The 18,519-nt window shown below is 38.0% G+C and overlaps 1 protein-coding gene across 2 annotated transcripts; it reads left to right on the forward strand.

Moving 5' to 3' along the window:
• Positions 1-634: 634 nt before the first annotated feature.
• minar1 (membrane integral NOTCH2 associated receptor 1) lies at positions 635-18,235 on the forward strand. 2 transcript variants are annotated; one of them, XM_056239581.1, is made up of 5 exons: positions 635-1,199; positions 1,623-1,662; positions 2,489-4,764; positions 11,256-11,510; positions 17,749-18,235. In XM_056239581.1, exons 3-5 carry the CDS (start codon positions 2,527-2,529, stop codon positions 17,944-17,946), a joined length of 2,691 nt encoding a protein of 896 aa, XP_056095556.1. In that variant the 5' UTR covers positions 635-1,199; positions 1,623-1,662; positions 2,489-2,526; the 3' UTR covers positions 17,947-18,235. The 2 variants fall into 2 exon arrangements, with proteins under 2 accessions (XP_056095556.1, XP_056095557.1); XM_056239582.1 differs by lacking the exon at positions 1,623-1,662.
• Positions 18,236-18,519: the final 284 nt, after the last annotated feature.

The raw sequence follows: 18,519 nt of genomic DNA on the forward strand, positions 1-18,519 counted from the left end.
TAAGTAAATAAATTTTTAAGTTTTTCACCTAACCAGTTATTGTTTTTAATATCGGTTATGCCAATCATTTATTTTTTTGATATATTATGCGTATCAAGTAAATTAATTTAGTTTTCTACATAATTCGTTTTTTTAATATATATAAATGGGTCTACCAATAATTTTAATTTATTTATATATTATGCGCATGCATTTACATTTATTTTTAATTCACAGTCTTCTACCTATCTACCAATAATTTCCATTTATTGATATATTATGCATCCCTAAGGAAATGTATTTTTAATTCACCGTTTTCTATCTAATTAGTTATAGTTTTTAATATAGCCTAAATGGGTTTACCAATCATTTTATTTTATTGAGTCTAAAGAATAGCATCCAAAACAGCAACAGATTAAGTTTAATTAATGGTCAATATTTTATTTAATTTTTTTATTATTAATTTATTTGTTTGTAAGTTCTTGTGTGCCAGGTTTATTTACGCATGCATGCTATTTGTTAATAAGTCTATTTGTTGCCAGATTTCCACAGTGGCATCTTACCCCATAGTGTGTTTGAACGAACTGACAACTAGCCCCGTTCTCCCCTATTTTATCTGGCTGGTCGAGGCACCGAGGATGCGCTTCTCAACTTCTTCACTTTACATTAGTTTTCTTTTCCATTGAAACATATATGCGTCCTCAGTCATCACCACGAATTGAACATGCATGTGTCTATCAGAAGAGCGCGAGATAGCGTTATAATAATGCAGTGCATGCGATCTGTCCGACGCGTTTCCCGCATGGCTGAGGCACTGACACGTCACGCTGCGTGTTCTATTAAATGCATAATGTGATTTAATTCTCATTGTCGAACCTCAACCTGTCTCCACGCGCTCGCGAATGGTCTTAAGGTGAAATTACGTCATTCTAGGTGGAAACAAAGACGAGTTGAGCTCTCTGAGCTCCATCAGATGGAGAGAGCAGCTCCCTCGCCAAACTCTCCCTGCAATCCGGATAGGATACAGATGAAGAGAGGCCATTCCATAGCATTCCCAATGGTCAGGAGAACGCGGGGATATATGATGCTGAAGATGTGCCGTGCAACTGCAAAGAAATGCCTGTGGATTAATAATGCACTTCTGAGTTAAAACATTCCTGTTCAGTTTCCCCCCCCCCCCACAGTCGACCAAGAGGACAGCAGATGGGACCGTTGAATAGGTGTGTTTTGTTTTATTCTTCTTGGTAATTTATTATGGATCTAAAATATTGTATTTTCAAAATTTTATGGGATGATTTTAAATCCCCCTCTTTCAGTCTTGTGATTGTGAACGTCCATGTGTTCATTTATGCTGCTTTTTTTTTACCATCGATTTTTTTAACGAGGCTTGGAGGAGGGTGTTTTATGCATGCATACTTGCACTGCAAATTGATTTACAGTCCTATTATGCAACTAAAACGGCATACTTGGATGTGTAAAACAATAGTTTCTTTATGCACTGGATAATGCATTTAATTCAGTAGTTCAGCTTATTTATAAGATTGTCATTGAAAATAAATTACCTGTTTCCTTTCTTCAGCTTATTTATAAGATTGTCATTGAAAATAAATTACCTGTTTCCTTTCTTTTCTTTCATATTCAAGACTGGAGGGACCAAATGTACAGTGGGGCACAAATCCATAGGTAAGTAAAATGTGATTTCTATAGCTCAGTTGTTTATTCTCGACAGCAATGAGGTCAAATGGAGAGCAAATGGAGACATTTGCTTTAAAAAAATTAAAATGTTCTCCTGTGAAAAGTAATCTGTCATCTCACATGTGTCTTCTGAGTTTCAGGACAGATCTCAACAATAACTAAAACTGTGCTCAAATTTGCTAATTTTACCAAAGTCTGTTGTCTGTGAATCTCAATATGAATTCAAATGTTTCTCATCAAATTCGAGCTATACCATATTATTATGCTTTTTAATCACAAACTCTATAAAATACGATTTCAGTAAGCAAATTGAACATTGTATAAGCATATATATATATTATTATTTTTTTCTTTTTTTTCTCAGAATTGTTTAAATGACAGGATGAACTTGAGCTGGCATAGACTGTACATGGTTATCCAGCATGATTTGATTGGGAATGAGCATCTTGTGTTTTAATTGAAGCATGGAAATTTGATCTTTTGCATAAGGGAGTCGCATAATTTTTTCACAAATGTACATATTTGATTAGTTAACTAAAAAATTGTGTTGAATCTTATTTCATAATAATTTTTTTTCTTCTTTTTTTTTTTTTTAAAAATCCTAAAACTTTTGAGTCCTATATTTTGAATGTGGTCTCAGACTTTTTTTACCTACTGTAAAAGTTTGAAAATTGGTCATTGAAACCCCTTTATTGATCAATCAGAATTCTGACTATGTGATGATTATGGTCCTGCATCCTGATTTGATTCTTATGGTAGTTTGGCAGATGGCTCACATTTCTTCAGTCACTAATCATTCATCTGTCCCCTGCAGGCTGTCCTGTCTTCACAAAATCAAGAATAAAAACAGCAATGGATGCCATGCCAGAGTATTCCCTCTTTCTTGTGAGGATTTTGGAGGAATTGGATACCAAGTACAGTACCGTTTCTTACCAAGACCTTTGTAAGTCCTTGTGTGCCAGGTTTGACTTGGTCCATTTGGCTAAGCTGAGGAGTCTGCTATTCTACACAGCATGTTTGGATCCAGCATTCCCCGCAACGTTATTCAAAGACAAAATGAGGTGCTCGGTAGAGGACCAACAGTCCAAGAAGCTCATGGTAGCTGCGGACATTGTCACCATGTTTAATCTCATCCAGATGAATGGAGGAATGGCCAAGGACAAGCTGCCAATGGGTTCCAGACCCAGGTTTCACAAGAACCAATCATTTGAGTCCTGTCGATCTGACTCGGATGTGTATAAATTCAACGACAATGACAGGGCGTACAACCTCTTGGACACCAGGGGTCATCACATTTCACGTAAATCACCCTGCCCGATGTCTGACTGCAACAACTGCCAGCAGTTTATACCAACCTCAGACCCCAACTTCCTCTTGGGAGTCAACAAGGACCTGAAATGTAGGGCAGCATCTCTGGATAAACTACAGCATCTGCCACAGTACGCCAGCGTCAGTCCTCCTCCGTGCGAGATGCAGAGCACTTATTTCCCCATGGACATCGACAGCGAGTCTACAACGGACCAGGAATCTCTTCATATCAACCCAGGGATCAAGGATACTTTTGTGTCCAGCGGAGAGCCTTTTACCGTGCACTCATGCGTGCAAAAGCGGAATATCTTCAAAGAGGATTTCCACAACCTTGTTGCCTTTTCGCCCCACGTGATCACCAAGGAGTGCAGAGCGAATTCCAAAGCTGGTGGTGATTACCACCACAGGAGGGAGCTGAACAAGCCTCCCACTTTCTTCAATCACAGTTTTGAGCTGCCATACAGCAACCCTTACTTTGAAGCCGTCAGCTCACCCATCCAGAACAAAGGGCGGGTGAAGCATGAGAGCCTGGACGACTTGCAAGCATCCACCTACTTTGGACCTACAACAGTTTCTGAATGCGTGAGCAGCAGGAGGACTTCTAGCAAGCATGGCAAACAGCCAGCCTGGCCTGTCAAGAGCTTGAGCCTCAATACCGAAGAAGTTCCTGACTTTGAGAGGTCCTTCTTGAACGGCAAAGTGGCAAAGGACAATCATCGTCATAACATGGAAAATGACCAACACTTTCAGTGTACAAAAGACAAGCCCACTGCCTCTCCCTCAGGTTTCTCCAAGAAGTCAAATGGAACCAAAATAAAAGACATGGCTTCTGTGGCTTGCGGACCGAGTGTTGAGAAAAGAGAGTATGGGAAAAGGTACAAGGACAAGAGCATCATCTGTCCATCGTTTCAGTCAAGTAATGTAGACAATGGCATGAGTGTTGGGACCCAGACCGAACAATCCCATCCTAGGAAAGTGAAAGATTACCCCGGTCACAACAAATATGGAGAGAGGCCACCATTTAAACATTCAGATGAAGACTCTGAGATTGTCAGCGACGATATCAGCGATATCTTTCGCTTCCTGGATGACATGAGCGTGTGTGACTCTCTTGGAGTTGTGCAGTCCTCGTGCTACAACAGCAACGGCTCACTGTCTCAGGTGACGAAATCAGACGGGGACAGCTCACCTGAACGCAACACTGTCAAGCTGGGCAAAACCAGCATCAAACTAGACCGCCTCTTCCAGTCATTGGAGAACTCTGATGATGAGCTCAAAGAGAGCGTCTGCAAACTGGTACTCAGGATTGGTGAGATTGAGAAGAAGCTTGAGTCTCTTTCAGGGGTGCGAGGCGAGATATCTCAGGTCCTCTCAAAGCTTACTAAGCTGGATGAGAAGATTCAAGAACCAGAGGGTAATGGGAAATCAAGTGATAATGGAATGGTGGAGCAGATTAAGACTGATGCGAACCTCTCACCTCACGTTTTTCAGTGTCACACCACTGGACACAACATGAAGGTGGAAAAAAGTCCAGAATGGTGCTGCCCGGAGGATGATGGGAGCGAAAGCATGAGGGTAAAAGCTTTAAAGAAAAGCGTATTCACACGCAGGTCGTCCAGGTCGCAAACTGAGGAGAACAGCGTCACTGAGTCCAAAGTGGCCAGCATCACCAACTCACCTCGAGACTGGAGGACTGTGTCTTACTCCAGTCACACAGGGGAAGAAGGGAAAGAAAGAGACCGGCACTGTGAAGGCAAGGACAGACATAGGAAACCAAGAGAGGTAATAAACCTGAGTACTTAAAATTTTTGTCTTTACTGTGTGTTGAATTTGCTGTTGTGAGTGTTGTAATCCAGATTCTGTGTTGCATTGCTATTGTGTTGGCCCACTGAATCACTTGATTGGTGCATCTCTTTTTAATCACTTAGTCAAACTGATATGCAAAACAGATTAATGAGATCTTGAGAGTCATCAGTCTAAATCAGAATTGGTCAGACAACTCACTTCATCATTGAATCAACTGAAATGACTCGTTTGCTCATGTTGACTTGAATTGAAATGAGCTCAGAACTGTTACTGCATTGCATGTGCTTTTTGAAAACATGTTGATTTTCTGAAGAAGGTGCTTTGAAAAGTATTGTGTATAGTGCCTCAAAATTACTTGAGTTCAAATGCAAATTTGTAAGCCGCTGAGATGCAGATCAGTCCATACGTTGTTCTAATGGTAAAATCAGGGTTTGGTGCCCACTATTGCAAAAACTAAATTGTGTAAGGTTAAGTCTGTCATATAATGTGCTGTGTGACATATTTTAGCAAATCTACCATTATATTTGTTGATTACTGAGACAGTTGCTACAACTGTTATTTATTTAGAATTAGTCATTATATTTTAAGAGCTTGGTTATTGTGCAAAGACAAAAATTGTAACCAGCATTGGGATTGAGTCAATCGAATTCTGTAAGCCAGGATCCCAGGTACCCATTTACCTGGTTTTATACAAATCAGTCATGACTACTGGAAGAATGTTACGTCAACTAATTAATATTAATGAGCCAGACAGATAAGGTTGCCAGACCGCTCCTACACCCTTGCATGGTTTTGCCTTGGTTTACACCCCTAGGTAGTTATGCTCAATTACACTCCATCACTTCCCAAAATACATGCAGACATTTTGTTCTGGAAGCAAGCTAGCTTTAATATCATATCTCTAACAGTACAGCCGTGGTCTCTTGCGGTGCAATTATCACACAATTTCCCCATTCTATCCTACATCTACTGTAGCTGTATTTTTTGCAGGGGCACAGACTGAGTGCAGGACACAGTAGAGAATCAGACTAATAATTTTAATTCAATCCCCTCAGAGGAACAAGGATTTCATGGCAAATTAGTCCTGAAAAGTATTTACCAGCTCTCGAGATATTATGTTGACACATCTGAGCTGAAGCTTCAGTACTCTGAAGCATTTAAACGTCTTAAGGTAAACAAGTTCAAGGATTCCATGAATACTGCAAGGAAGATGAAAAAGTTGTATCAAAACCTCACTTTGTATACCGCTTTAAGAATGTAAAAATACTTGAGGTAAACAAGCAAACAAAAAATCAGTTTCTGGGCCGAAGTCTTTAGTAGCCAAGTTGGATGCAGTCTGCTCTGGTCTCTGTGGATAATAGAGTAAGAGCTCCCATTCCTGATCACATGCAGGTGGAAAACGATCTTTTTACAGATTTATCAGTAGTGAGCTATGTTATGTTATGTTATGTCTGATGTAATGTCTTATGTTTTGTAAATTTGTCATGTTATGGTATGGTTCTCTTTCATTTTTGTTTCCTTAATTTGTTCTGTGTTTTTTTTTTTTTTTGCTATATCTTATGGTAAATTATTTGTTCTGTCTTGTTCTGTTTCTTATGTTATAGTTTAGTTCTATTTTTTTAATTGTTGTGTGCTGTTTATTCTGTTCTCTTCTATTCTTTGATAATTACTTTATTCTGTTCACTATTCTATGTTTTGTTGTGTTTATTCTATTCTATTCCATTCTATTCTGTTCTAGTCCATTCTGTAGTTTTACAGTATAATTGTCTGTCTGTTCTTTTTATCTTATTTATTCCATTCTTTTCTGTTCCATTAAGTTTTCTTTTTTCATATTCTATTCTATTCTGTGTTGTTTTTTTGTTTTTATCTTGTCTATATGTATTGCATGGTATTATTTTCTGTTCTGATTCTATTCTATTCTATTGTGCTTCTCTTCTCTTCTCTTCTCTTCTCTTCTCTTCTCTTCTCTTCTCTTCTCTTCTCTTCTCTTCTCTGAAACACTTACCCTTCTTTAGTCTTGGGAATATTTTCATGTTTTCTTAGTTTTCCTCCTCTGCCTCTCACTCATGTCTTCTTGGCTTATTGCCCTGGTTAGAAGCCTGCCAGTTCCTGTATCGTCCCTTCTGATCTTTTTGGGGAGCTTGTGAATGCCAAAAGTCCCTGCCTCTTTGGAACGATCCAAGCTGTAGTTAATTTTAGTGAATGGTCGCACAGGGAACTGGTGGTTAATTAAACCTCATTCACATTAATGAGAACACATAACAATCTTGTGCATTTCACCATTCTTTGGCCAGTCTGCCTTTTGAGTTCTCCTTTATTTAAAGGTCAAATGTGTAATTTATTCAATTATTTTCTCCTTGTATGTCTTTAATATGAATAGTTGACCAATAAATAAGCTGTTTGTGTTTATTTTCATGAAAAGTGGAAACAGCTTGTGTTCTGTGCCATAATCAAACATGTATCTCTTAGTTAGAGCTTCCTGAACAGCCTGGCAGCAACACTGACTCAATGACCAATGGTGTGTGTTTGAGGCGGAGCTATGTGTCTGTCTGTCTGTCAAATAGCCGATGGGAATTGCAATTCTGTTTCATGACACTAGTGCAGAAGAAACTACGCACTTCACATTGAAGGTAACAACTGGATGTTCTTACTTTTTCAGTGTACAATTTTGTCTTTTAAATCTTTAATTTAAAAGCAATGCTTTCATGTATTCAAACCAGGGCTGTCAATGGGTTCCAAGAAACAGCTTGTCTGCCAAACATCTATTCAGCTGTGAATGTTTTGGTAAATGTTTTTCTGGGTTAATGAGAGTCTTATAGTGCATCCTGTCATCCTCTTTTATTTTCTTTCTGTCTACATCATCCTGTCTTTAACTGACATGAAGTTGTTACGCCAGTCTTTTAGCACGACTTCTTTATGAGAGAACGCAGCCAACGAACCCAGCAGCTCTGTAGTGGGTGAGAAGATACGAGAGAACTGTCATTTTCAGACAGGCACTTAGCACAACATCCGTTCCTTCTCACATAGTGCCCTTGATAAAGGGCAATGCAAATCTTTTTTTTTCTTCTAGCCCAAACAAAAGTGCCAGCTAGCCAAGCGATAAGCTCATGTCAGTAGTGGTCAAGCTAGAAGCACACTTAAATTATTTGGCTCGCAGAATATAAACAACCAATGCTTTTAGTCGCTTCATTTGAAGGCTATCTTCAATGAGGTTTTAATAATGTCTGTGTGTCCATTCAACTTAAAGTTGTGCCGGACAAAGAATAGCCTATACTAAAGAGAAGTGCCCTGAATAGGCTGATGGGTTTAGATGACAAAATTAAGGATTATATATTTTAAAAATGTGAGAGGTCTTTCCTGTGCAAATCTCAAAAGCACAATACTAGGCTGTTGTGGTTGCCAAGATGTTGATAATTGTTTGCCAATAAGACTTTCTGATTGGTTTAGCGCAGTGTTATTTTAGGTATTATTTTTTATAGTATTATATTATTTATTAATATTTAAAATTTCCTTCTATTTATTTTGATTTTGATTCAAATTTATGTTTTTAGTTTTCATTTTAATTTTAGTTTTTTTTATTGTTTTTTTTTTCTTCATTTTTAATACTTCTATTTAGCTTTAATTTATTTTATTTCAGTTTTATTTTAAGTAGCGTTTATTTTAAGTTAGTATGGTTAGGTGGTTGTTGACATGGCGAAAAAGTATAAGAAAGTTGCAGAGCACCTTTCCCAAACATGCCACATGATATGAGGGATCCTACATGTTTATTTAAAAGGATCCCCATTAACTGACGCCGAGACGACAGCTAGTCTTTCTGGGGTCCAAACAATACATCCAAAAGCCAATAATTACAATCACAATTACTCCCAAATATATCATATATAAATACAAAAAAAAAAGAAAAAAAAGAAAAAAGAATAACATACCACATAATGCAACCTCACTCAACCAATCCAGACGATATTATGATGTTGAAAACCAATACAGTCTTAGTCTTTTTTTAAAACCAGTTTTTCCCTTGATTTCACGAACCCCAACAGGAAGATTGTTCCAAAATACAATTGACCTATAAAACACAGTCCTCTTCATAGAGTCAGATTTAGGCAAGGTATCGTTCATGTCTTTTTCAATCGTTCATGTATTTTTCAATGGTTACAGAATGTGCAGAAGTTTCATAGTTATTTAGGGAATTGTTCAAATCACTAACCCCAAGTAAGCAATTGTAATAAAGATTCTTGCTTAGCAACAACACTAATGATTGTGTCTCGGTGAGATTAATGAATTTACAACTGCAGTAAAGATGTTTTATTTATTGCAATGCCATGATACATTGTTTTATAACTTGTAAGTTTAATGGTTATATTACAGTAAGGATAAATAAGTACAGAATCCTTATGATATTCAGTGAGTCACAGTCCCTCTGTATGACATTGAGTCTGACCTACAGTATGTATTATTTCACTGCTGCTGTTTTCTTGGCGAGGAATAACCTATACCTATGAATATCAGAAAGACAATATTTTTCCTCCTCTCAGTTGGCCTTCCCTCATTTGCATCTGTGGTTGTTTGATCAGTCTTTCCCTGCAGGAAGCAGGAGGTGGATCAACACTCTTCAGAGCTCACTCCTGTGGCTTTTTTAATTTTCACCTTAACTCAGGCCAGACAGAACGATACCTTGCCTAAAAGAGAAGAACATTTAAGTGGGTGGGTGTTTTTCTTTTTACAAAATGTACTGAGACAGGGGAACAAAAATGACAGGGCAGAATAGAAATGCTGCAATTATATTGAAATATATAGATCAACTGGTGGGTGTCAACCCAAAAGTGGGTCGCGGAGTTAGTCTTCGTCGAAACACCAACAACAAAACGGAATTCTAAATGTTTTTCTGAGTCAAGACTTTTATTTTGAAAGACGTATTTAATTTATTCAACACATAATTTTAAATATATTATTAAAATATTTCAATTTTTAAGTAAATTTCAATTTCAATATATATATCCCCTTTTCAATTATAAGTTAACTCTAAACAATGCTGGGTTGTTTTAACCCAAATTTGGTTCAAATATGGACAAACCCTAATGTTGAGTTAAAAACGTAATTTAAAATTTTAACCCAACTTCAACTTTCTCTTTCAACTGTACATTTTTTTATTACATTTTTGACCCAACATTTGGGTTTGTCCATATTTTACCCAAATTTGGGTTGAAACAACCCAGCATTTTTTAGAGTGTGGTACAAGTTGACATTTACTTTTTGAAAGGATGACAATGTCATTAAAATATTATTTGTCTTTTTTTTTTACTTTACTTTATGGGATTGTTCATTACTTTATAATGGGGAAATATTAGGGAACCAGGTGTTTCTATGTTTATTTACTAATACAACAAGGAATGTGGAAAGGCCATTAAACAACATTCTTATGGAAAAAATAGCTTAACATAAATCCAGTAACTTTTGTTTTCTTTTTGACTATCTTTTGAAAAATGTACTTGTATATATTATTAAAAGCTGCATCAGCTGGTTATTATTGAAGGTTTTTTTTTTTGTGCTTTTTTTTACACACAGAATGACCCAGTTCATGATAATCCAATTTTTCATGTTGTAAGCTGCAGCAATTTGGTTTCCCTCTGGACAAGAATAAGCTCCTGACTCAGATATAATTCTTTATAATAGTCTAAAGACAGAGACAATCACACATTTCCAGCTCTGCAAACAAGACTGCAGTCATTCCTGTAAGCACAATGATTCCCGCTTGCACCGTATATAGCTAGTTAGACTCATGCAGTGCCACCATGCTTTTTTTCTTGAGAGTTATAGCTGATGCAGGGTTTCAATAACTCTGAATTGCTGAAGGAAAGAACTTTTCTTCCAGACCTTACTGTGTTTGCCTTTGCAAAAGTCACCACCCTGATGTTAAGGTGTTTTTGGTGACTGCCTTGCTGAGCGGTTTCTAAGGTGTCCTAATAAGTTGTTAGAATGTTGCTATGCAGTTGCTAGGTGGCCCCAAAATCTCAATGATTGTGGTCTCTAGACTCAACTCCCTTCTTCAAAGTAATGATTTTCCAGGTGAAAATGGTCCCAACTGCTCTGGAAAAGCAATATCACACCTCTTCTCAACAAGTTTTATGATTTGAGGTTTCATTTCTTTTTGCAGCACAAATAGTTGGTGTGAGTTTAAGCTTAAAACAAGAAAAAATATCTGCCAATGGGGACAGAAAAATAAAATTAATTAAAAGGGAAAAAACAAAACAAGATTACTTGATCTTACCTTGTTGGCAGATATTTTTTTCTTGTTTTAAGAAAAAACACACTTAATTGTGATATTTATTTTAGATTTAATATCTTAAGTCATATTGCTTCTCAAGTTAAATATATCTTGATATGTTTAGAATGTTTAGATATTTGTACTGGAAAACAAGACAAAAAATTCCTCCTCTGTGACCTTTCCTCCCATTTCTCCCCTACAGACAGATCGACAGTATGACGCCCACCAGGCCCACCGTTCCTCAAAGCCGCCCAAGGACTCCTACCTGGTGGAGCAGGTGTTCAGCCCACACCACTTCCCTCACGCGGTCAAGTCTCACGTGAAGGGCAGTCCTCTCTATACGGACCTACGCCTGACCGGCCTCGCCGATGCCAAACGTTCTCAGCCCTCCTGGACCATTGAAGAGTATAAACGCAACTCAGGAGACAAGAACAAGCTCAGCGCCTTGGACCTGCAGGTGAGAGCCGACCTCAGGGGCTTTGCATTGTGATTGCAACTGTGCCAATATTGTTGATTTTTCACTGTTTTTTGAGGCTTTGATGTGTGCTGTGTGTGGCGATCTGTGGGATTAGCTTTAAGGCTGGGGCGCATGGGAATGGAGGCTTCGATTTTTCCTCAATCAATGCTTCTCTGCCAAATGCCGCCGGTGTGTGTCTTAAGGTCATCAGTGCAGTAGGTGACCTTGTGCGCTGTGAAATATTAATGATCCTTATTTAAATCACTCACTGTTGACAGTCAGGGACACAATGCAATTACTGCCAACATGAAATGCTGTTCGCAACCGAATTCTGGATTCTAACGTATTTCTGCGTGAAACTGGGTGTTCAGTAGGATGGACTTGATTGCATTATATAAAAAAGTAGTGGTATCTGATTTGTGAACAAGTCTAGCCTGGGAAAACCCAGACAACTTCTGGCAAATTTAGATTTGCTCTGAAAGTTAGTCTGGCAAAGAGCTCATTCAAGCCCATTTCCAATCCGTCAAAATCACGGCACCAATCAGAAACGTTGGGGCGGGCTTTACATGATGACGACAGCGCTGGGATTTTGAAGCAGATTATTTTGTAGCCTACATTACAAAGATGGATGCCGCCGTCGAACATCACTCGTTCGAATCAGCTATCGCGTCTGTTTTAAGCGATTTGACCGTTTCCTTTTTGTTAAAAACCGAGCAAAGAACAACACTCGGAGATGTTTCTCCGCCGGCCGCCGCTCTGTATACGTCATCTCCTTCATTGCTCTGATTGGTTTTAGATCTATCCGCGACGTCTGTTGGTGACGCCCCTCTGGAAATGATTGGTCTATGATGCTTTGCCAGACCATAACTCAGTTACAACTGAGAATGGTCTGGTTTTAACCAGGCTAGAACAAGTCATTCTTTTGCTTTGAATTATTTCAATGAATCAGTTGATCCAGTTTATACAGCTTGGACAATCTCTTAACAAACCTAGACTGAACCATTTGTTTATGATGTTTATGATTGATTCTCGAGTCAACAACTTCTCGAATCCGAGAAGCGTTTAATTTGGAAATGAGGTCATTTGTTCACCATTTTTGAAAAAAAAAGTATTTTATTTATTTGATTAAAACAAACGAACAAACATTGGTGAATAATGGAGATTAAATTATGCATATTCAAAATATATTTTTTTGTGAGCGGATTCATGGTTGCAACAAAATGACAAGACATTACAATAAAGATCTTTTATTAAAGGGACAGTTTACCCAAAAAATGTACTCATGTTGTTCCAAACCCTTAAGACTTTAGTTCTACTTTGGAACACAAATAACGATATTTTTGATGAAATCTGAGAGCTTTCTGTCCCTCTATACGCACTTTGACAAAAAGTTCATAAAGAGATCGTAAAACTAATCCATATGAATTGAGTGGTTTAGTCCAAAATTTTCTGAAGAGACACGATCACTTTACATGATGAACAGATTGAATCTAGGCTTTTATTCACATATAAACATTCATAAATTCACACATCAGTTGTGGTAAATAGAAGCTCAAGCTTGATCACTTGAAGTGCAAGAACCAATGAGGTTTATTCTCGGGTTACGCAGCACGTTTGAGCTTCAGCAAGAACCAATGAGGTTTATTCTCGTGTTACGCAGCACGTTTGAGCTTCTGCAAGAACCAATGAGGTTCATTCTCGTGTTACGCAGCACGTTTGAGCTTCTGCAAGAACCAATGAGGTTTATTCTCGTGTTACGCAGCACGTTTGAGCTTCAGCAAGAACCAATGAGGTTCATTCTCTGGTTACGCAGCACGTTTGAGCTTCAGCAAGAACCAATGAGGTTTATTCTCGGGTTACGCAGCACGTTTGAGCTTCAGCAAGAACCAATGAGGTTTATTCTCGTGTTACGCAGCACGTTTGAGCTTCTGCAAGAACCAATGAGGTTCATTCTCGGGTTACGCAGCACGTTTGAGCTTCAGCAAGAACCAATGAGGTTTATTCTCGGGTTACGCAGCACGTTTGAGCTTCAGCAAGAACCAATGAGGTTTATTCTCGTGTTACGCAGCACGTTTGAGCTTCTGCAAGAACCAATGAGGTTCATTCTCGGGTTACGCAGCACGTTTGAGCTTCAGCAAGAACCAATGAGGTTCATTCTCGTGTTACGCAGCACGTTTGAGCTTCAGCAAGAACCAATGAGGTTTATTCTCAGGTTACGCAGCACGTTTGAGCTTCAGCAAGAACCAATGAGGTTTATTCTCAGGTTACGCAGCACGTTTGAGCTTCTGCAAGAACCAATGAGGTTTATTCTCAGGTTACGCAGCACGTTTGAGCTTCTGCAAGAACCAGTGAGGTTCATTCTCATGTTACTCAGCACGTTTGAGCTTCAGCAAGAACCAATGAGGTTTATTCTCCTGTCCCACCATGTTGTCACTGTCACGTGACCTACCACCAGCGTCAGTTGTGTTGCCTCACTTCTATTCATTCTGTGGCCTTTCGGGATCGTAAAATGTGCACTTCAGAATCTCACCGGAAGTAGTAGGTCCTGCTGTTTAAGTAATTAAAATACTGCAGCATGTGCGGTATGTGGGTTGGAAGATGGAACTTTATGAAGATTCATTCCTACAACAAATTAAAATTGTGGCATAAGAAATTCCAATAAGGTTGAACTTTTTAGAGGGAATGAGAGGCATGTAATATGCCATGATGAGACGTAAAAAAGAATCACTGAAGTGTTTTTTGAATCAGTTGGTTGACATGAACAAAATATTCAGAAAAATGAATCATAGTTCCCATAAAAGTAAAAAGCTACATATTGGAATAAACAAGAACAAGTTCTTGAAAGTTGAAAAAGTAAGTGGCTTTGTATTTTAGTTGCAAAGACCAGGAATATGGATTAAGAAAGTAAAAAGGGTCCATTTTTATTCATGTTGATTTTAAAAACCTTCTGTTGTGCACTTGTTTTACATTAAGGCTTGGTTGTCTGTTACAGACGATGTTAATCTGTCTTCATCTCCAGACATAATCGCATTCTATTGATAGAGGAGGGCTCACAATAAAAAGGCTTTAGGAGTGCAGGAGAAAAGCAAGCTTCTTTCATTCAATACCATAATGTATGCTCTATTTATTTTATATATATATTTATATATATTGATTTTGAATGGATAAAAGCAAATGATGGCTTTAAAACTAGCTGTTCTTGTTCTGTGTGTATGAGAACAAAATAAAAAAGATGGAACAGAAAAGTAAATTGCTGACTTCTTCAGAGGCTTGTGCAATGTCTTCAGCAGGATGTGAAATGTGCCCTATATCTTCGCATCAAATCTGTGTTACATGCTCACCCCAGTGCATAGACAACTGGCTAGAACCAGGGGTGGTGTCTCTCTCTTTTTGCCCATTTCCAAGAGTTGTAGGTCTTCTGAAGGCCCGCTTGCCCAACCACAGCATGAGAGGAGCAGAAAACAGACAGAACATGTCAAAAAGACAGAACACAGCTCAAGCAATGCTACGTACCAATGATTCTTATTGACCCATCACAGCACATCCGAACCTTGACAAAGCAAAGAGTTTTTTGGATTTGTGCAGCAAGGATGCAATTGTAAAATATATCACGAGGTGATTAAAATGATTTGCAATAATTTGCATTTTCAATCAGCCATTTCTTTTTATCTGGCCTACTTTTTTTCTGTTGATCTTGTCACCTGAAATTATTTAAATTGCTGTTTTTTTTGTTTTGTTTACTACAATATGGTTTTTGTTTGTGCAGTGTTTGCCGTATTTTTATATTGTTGCAAGCACAAAAACATTTATCAAATAGATTTTTGTCATCTGATTTCAGATTGGATCTGAATCTGACCTGCATCAAAAAGTAATTTACCTTTTAGGGTCCGTTCACACTAGCACTTTTGGTGAACACCCGGGCTAAATTGATGTCAGCACGGTTTTCTGAACTCGAGTGCGCACTCGAGAATGGTCTGTGGAATGGTTCATGTGAACTCTGGTATGATTTGCTACTGATATGAATGCAAATGAACTCTGGGGGGAGGGGGGATCAATCGAACTCAGGTTCGGACCAGGCAGTCGAACCAACTGTCACACCCTTCTTCTTTGTTTCTTCTTAATTTATTTATGAGCTGTATGGGAAGCCCAAAAAAAGTTTGTTGAGTGTGTGTTAACAAAGACCATCTATTGAAAACCAGTGCAGACTGAACACAAGAAAGCGTCCTGTGAACGGTCCATTAGGTGACTTAAAGTAGAAATTCTGTTGTCATAGCAATTACTGAGAGGGAGATTTATAAGACAATTAATCATGTGTTTCTCACAGGAGAGTTGTGGACTGTTGAGCATTCATCTCTAAAAATGCACTATTTCCAAACTGACATTAGTGTTTATTCCCTGGAACTTTACAAGCCAGCTTATGGTGTAATTAGTCTCTAGATCACTGATTGTGTTTCGACAAAAGAGACAATGTTAACTTGATTAACATTTATCATTAATATTTAATGGTAGTTTTAATGTTGAGCCTTGAATTTATTCTGTCTATAATGCCATTATATTTTAATAGGACTTTTTCTGCCTCTAATGTTTTAATATCAAAAATGGAATTGAATTTAGTAAATGATCAGGTAGCAATTGCACATTAGCAGTCGACTACAAGAAACAAAAAAAAAACACACCTTTAAAACACATGATTGGTATTTCCCTTCACTATGAAATTGTGAAGGGTTTTTTTCACAAGAGAAAATCGGATTATCTTTCTCGTTTACAGCTGGTATTGATATAAGATTACTCTGAGCTTATTGGAGACAGAAACGGCTAATACCTGCGTGAAGTTGTATTTGCTCAGTGTAGTGGAGGAAAGTGTCATCAGTGACAGCGTCCTGCTGCTTGCCATTGCTGAAATTAATGACATCTGATATTCAGAAGCAATCCACGTGTGAAAAATGGCAACATTGAACACACTTTGCTGGTATTGATATAAGATTACTCTGAGCTTATTGAGACAGAGACGGCTGATAGTGTGCGTGAAGTTGTATACGTGCTCAGTGTAGTGGAGGAAAGTGTCATCAGTGACAGCGTCCTGCTGCTTGTCATTGCTGAAATTAATGACATCTGATATTCAGAAGCAATCCATGTGTGAAAAATGGCAACATTGAACACACTTTGGGTGCAAAAGTTCCCTGTAGGACAGTTATTAGGGGCATTGAAGATGGCATCATCGTCACAGTGGAAGATCATGTACTCTTGACATTAGATGGATGTCTTATAATGCCAGATTGATTAGATTAGATTCATCTTTTGGTCTCTGTTTAAGCTGGTCTTAGCTGGTTGGTCTCCCAGTCTGACCTGGTGAAATGTGTCCAAAACCAAACAGCAGCCTGGCCGAGAAGCAAGAAATATATATATTTTTGTCTTTTCTTCTTTTTTCTTTCTTTTTCCCCTGCATGGCCATGTCCCAGTGCATATTACATGTATTTTTTTGTTATAAATACTTGAAGAAATCAATAAATACATGTAATAGTTGATATTATAGATATGTATTTATTATTAAAATAATAATTTAAATAACATTATTACAGATTTTTATTTATTTATGAATGTATATTATATGTAGCCTATATTATTTGTTATTATATTTATACATTTATATTTTTCTTCATATTTATTTATTTATATAATTTTTTACAGCTTAATTGTATTATAGAGCTTTTCAACTGCTGCTGAAAAGCTATTGCTGAAAAACAGATGAATATCCATCTATCCATCTATCCATCTATCCATCTATCCATCTATCCATCTATCTAATGACAGCCACCCAAAACACCCTAGCGTCATTTTGGGACATGAGTTATACACAGACAAGCAACACTCATGTTTCCTTGAGAAAAAGTTCAAATGTTGTTTTTTCCCTTTCAGCTTCTTTGGCTATTTTTGTCTGACTGTTCCTATTTTCCTTGCTGTCATACCTGAACATCTCATCCTGAACCGTGTGCCGTGTCACCCTTTCCTCTTTCTCATTTCCCCCTCACTTGCTAACCATATATTCAATTAAAATGTCAATTTGATGAAAAATTCCATCTCGACAGAATATGTTGCTTCAGGAATCTGTCTGCAGTTAGTGTGACGAGTGGACAAGAGCTCCATTCATCTTCCACAGCCGAGACCTGGTACAATCACGGTCTGCTCCACACAAACGCTTTCTTTTGCAGAACCTCTCACCTTTTCTGTTCCCCTGCAGGTCCAGGATTCACTCAACCCCAACAATCTGGAATACTGGATGGAGGACATCTACACGCCGGGCTACGATTCGCTGCTCAAGCGCAAGGAGGCGGAGTTTCGCAGAGCAAAGGCGTGTAAAATTGGCGCACTGATCGCTGCGGCCGCTTGCACTGTGATACTGGTCATCGTAGTGCCCATTTGCACCATGAAGTCTTGAGGTTTCTATCTGTTTTTCTGTCAGATGGTGTTTGTATCACTGTATTCTTTACTGGTGTTGCACAGACGCTAGGACAAACATGGGACTTCATTTGTGGAGGTCTGTAATATTATCTCTGATTTCAGCCACCGGCCTTAGACTTTCTTGGAATGTCAATCGAAATATATCACAACAAAGAATTAAGAATTAAGGATTGCAATTTGACGTTTGTCTTTTTTATTTACAGTAGTCAATATTTATAACTTGAATAAATTATTTGTTATGCAGTAGATGGCCTTGCTTAAAGGTTCAGAGATGCACCTTTGTTTTATAGTACAAAATATAATGTACCGACACGTTTTATGTATGTTTTTTTCCTGGTATTGCAATAGAAACTAAAGGGAAAGCTTTATGTTTAAGCGCATTCTATTTTTTACTTTACTATGATTATGAGAATTTTAACAAGAGTTATTTTTCAATGAATACACCGACAGAATGTTTTAAAGAATGGGTTAGATTTATCTTTGGAAATTACTGGAATGTTTGGGCTTGTGCAATGCCTTTTTATAAGGAATATATATACTGTATATTCAG

This window comes from Rhinichthys klamathensis, unplaced genomic scaffold, assembly GCF_029890125.1.
Source record: "Rhinichthys klamathensis goyatoka isolate OS25496 unplaced genomic scaffold, OSU_Roscu_1.1 h1tg000567l_1, whole genome shotgun sequence".
Classification (NCBI taxonomy): Eukaryota; Metazoa; Chordata; class Actinopteri; order Cypriniformes; family Leuciscidae; genus Rhinichthys; species Rhinichthys klamathensis.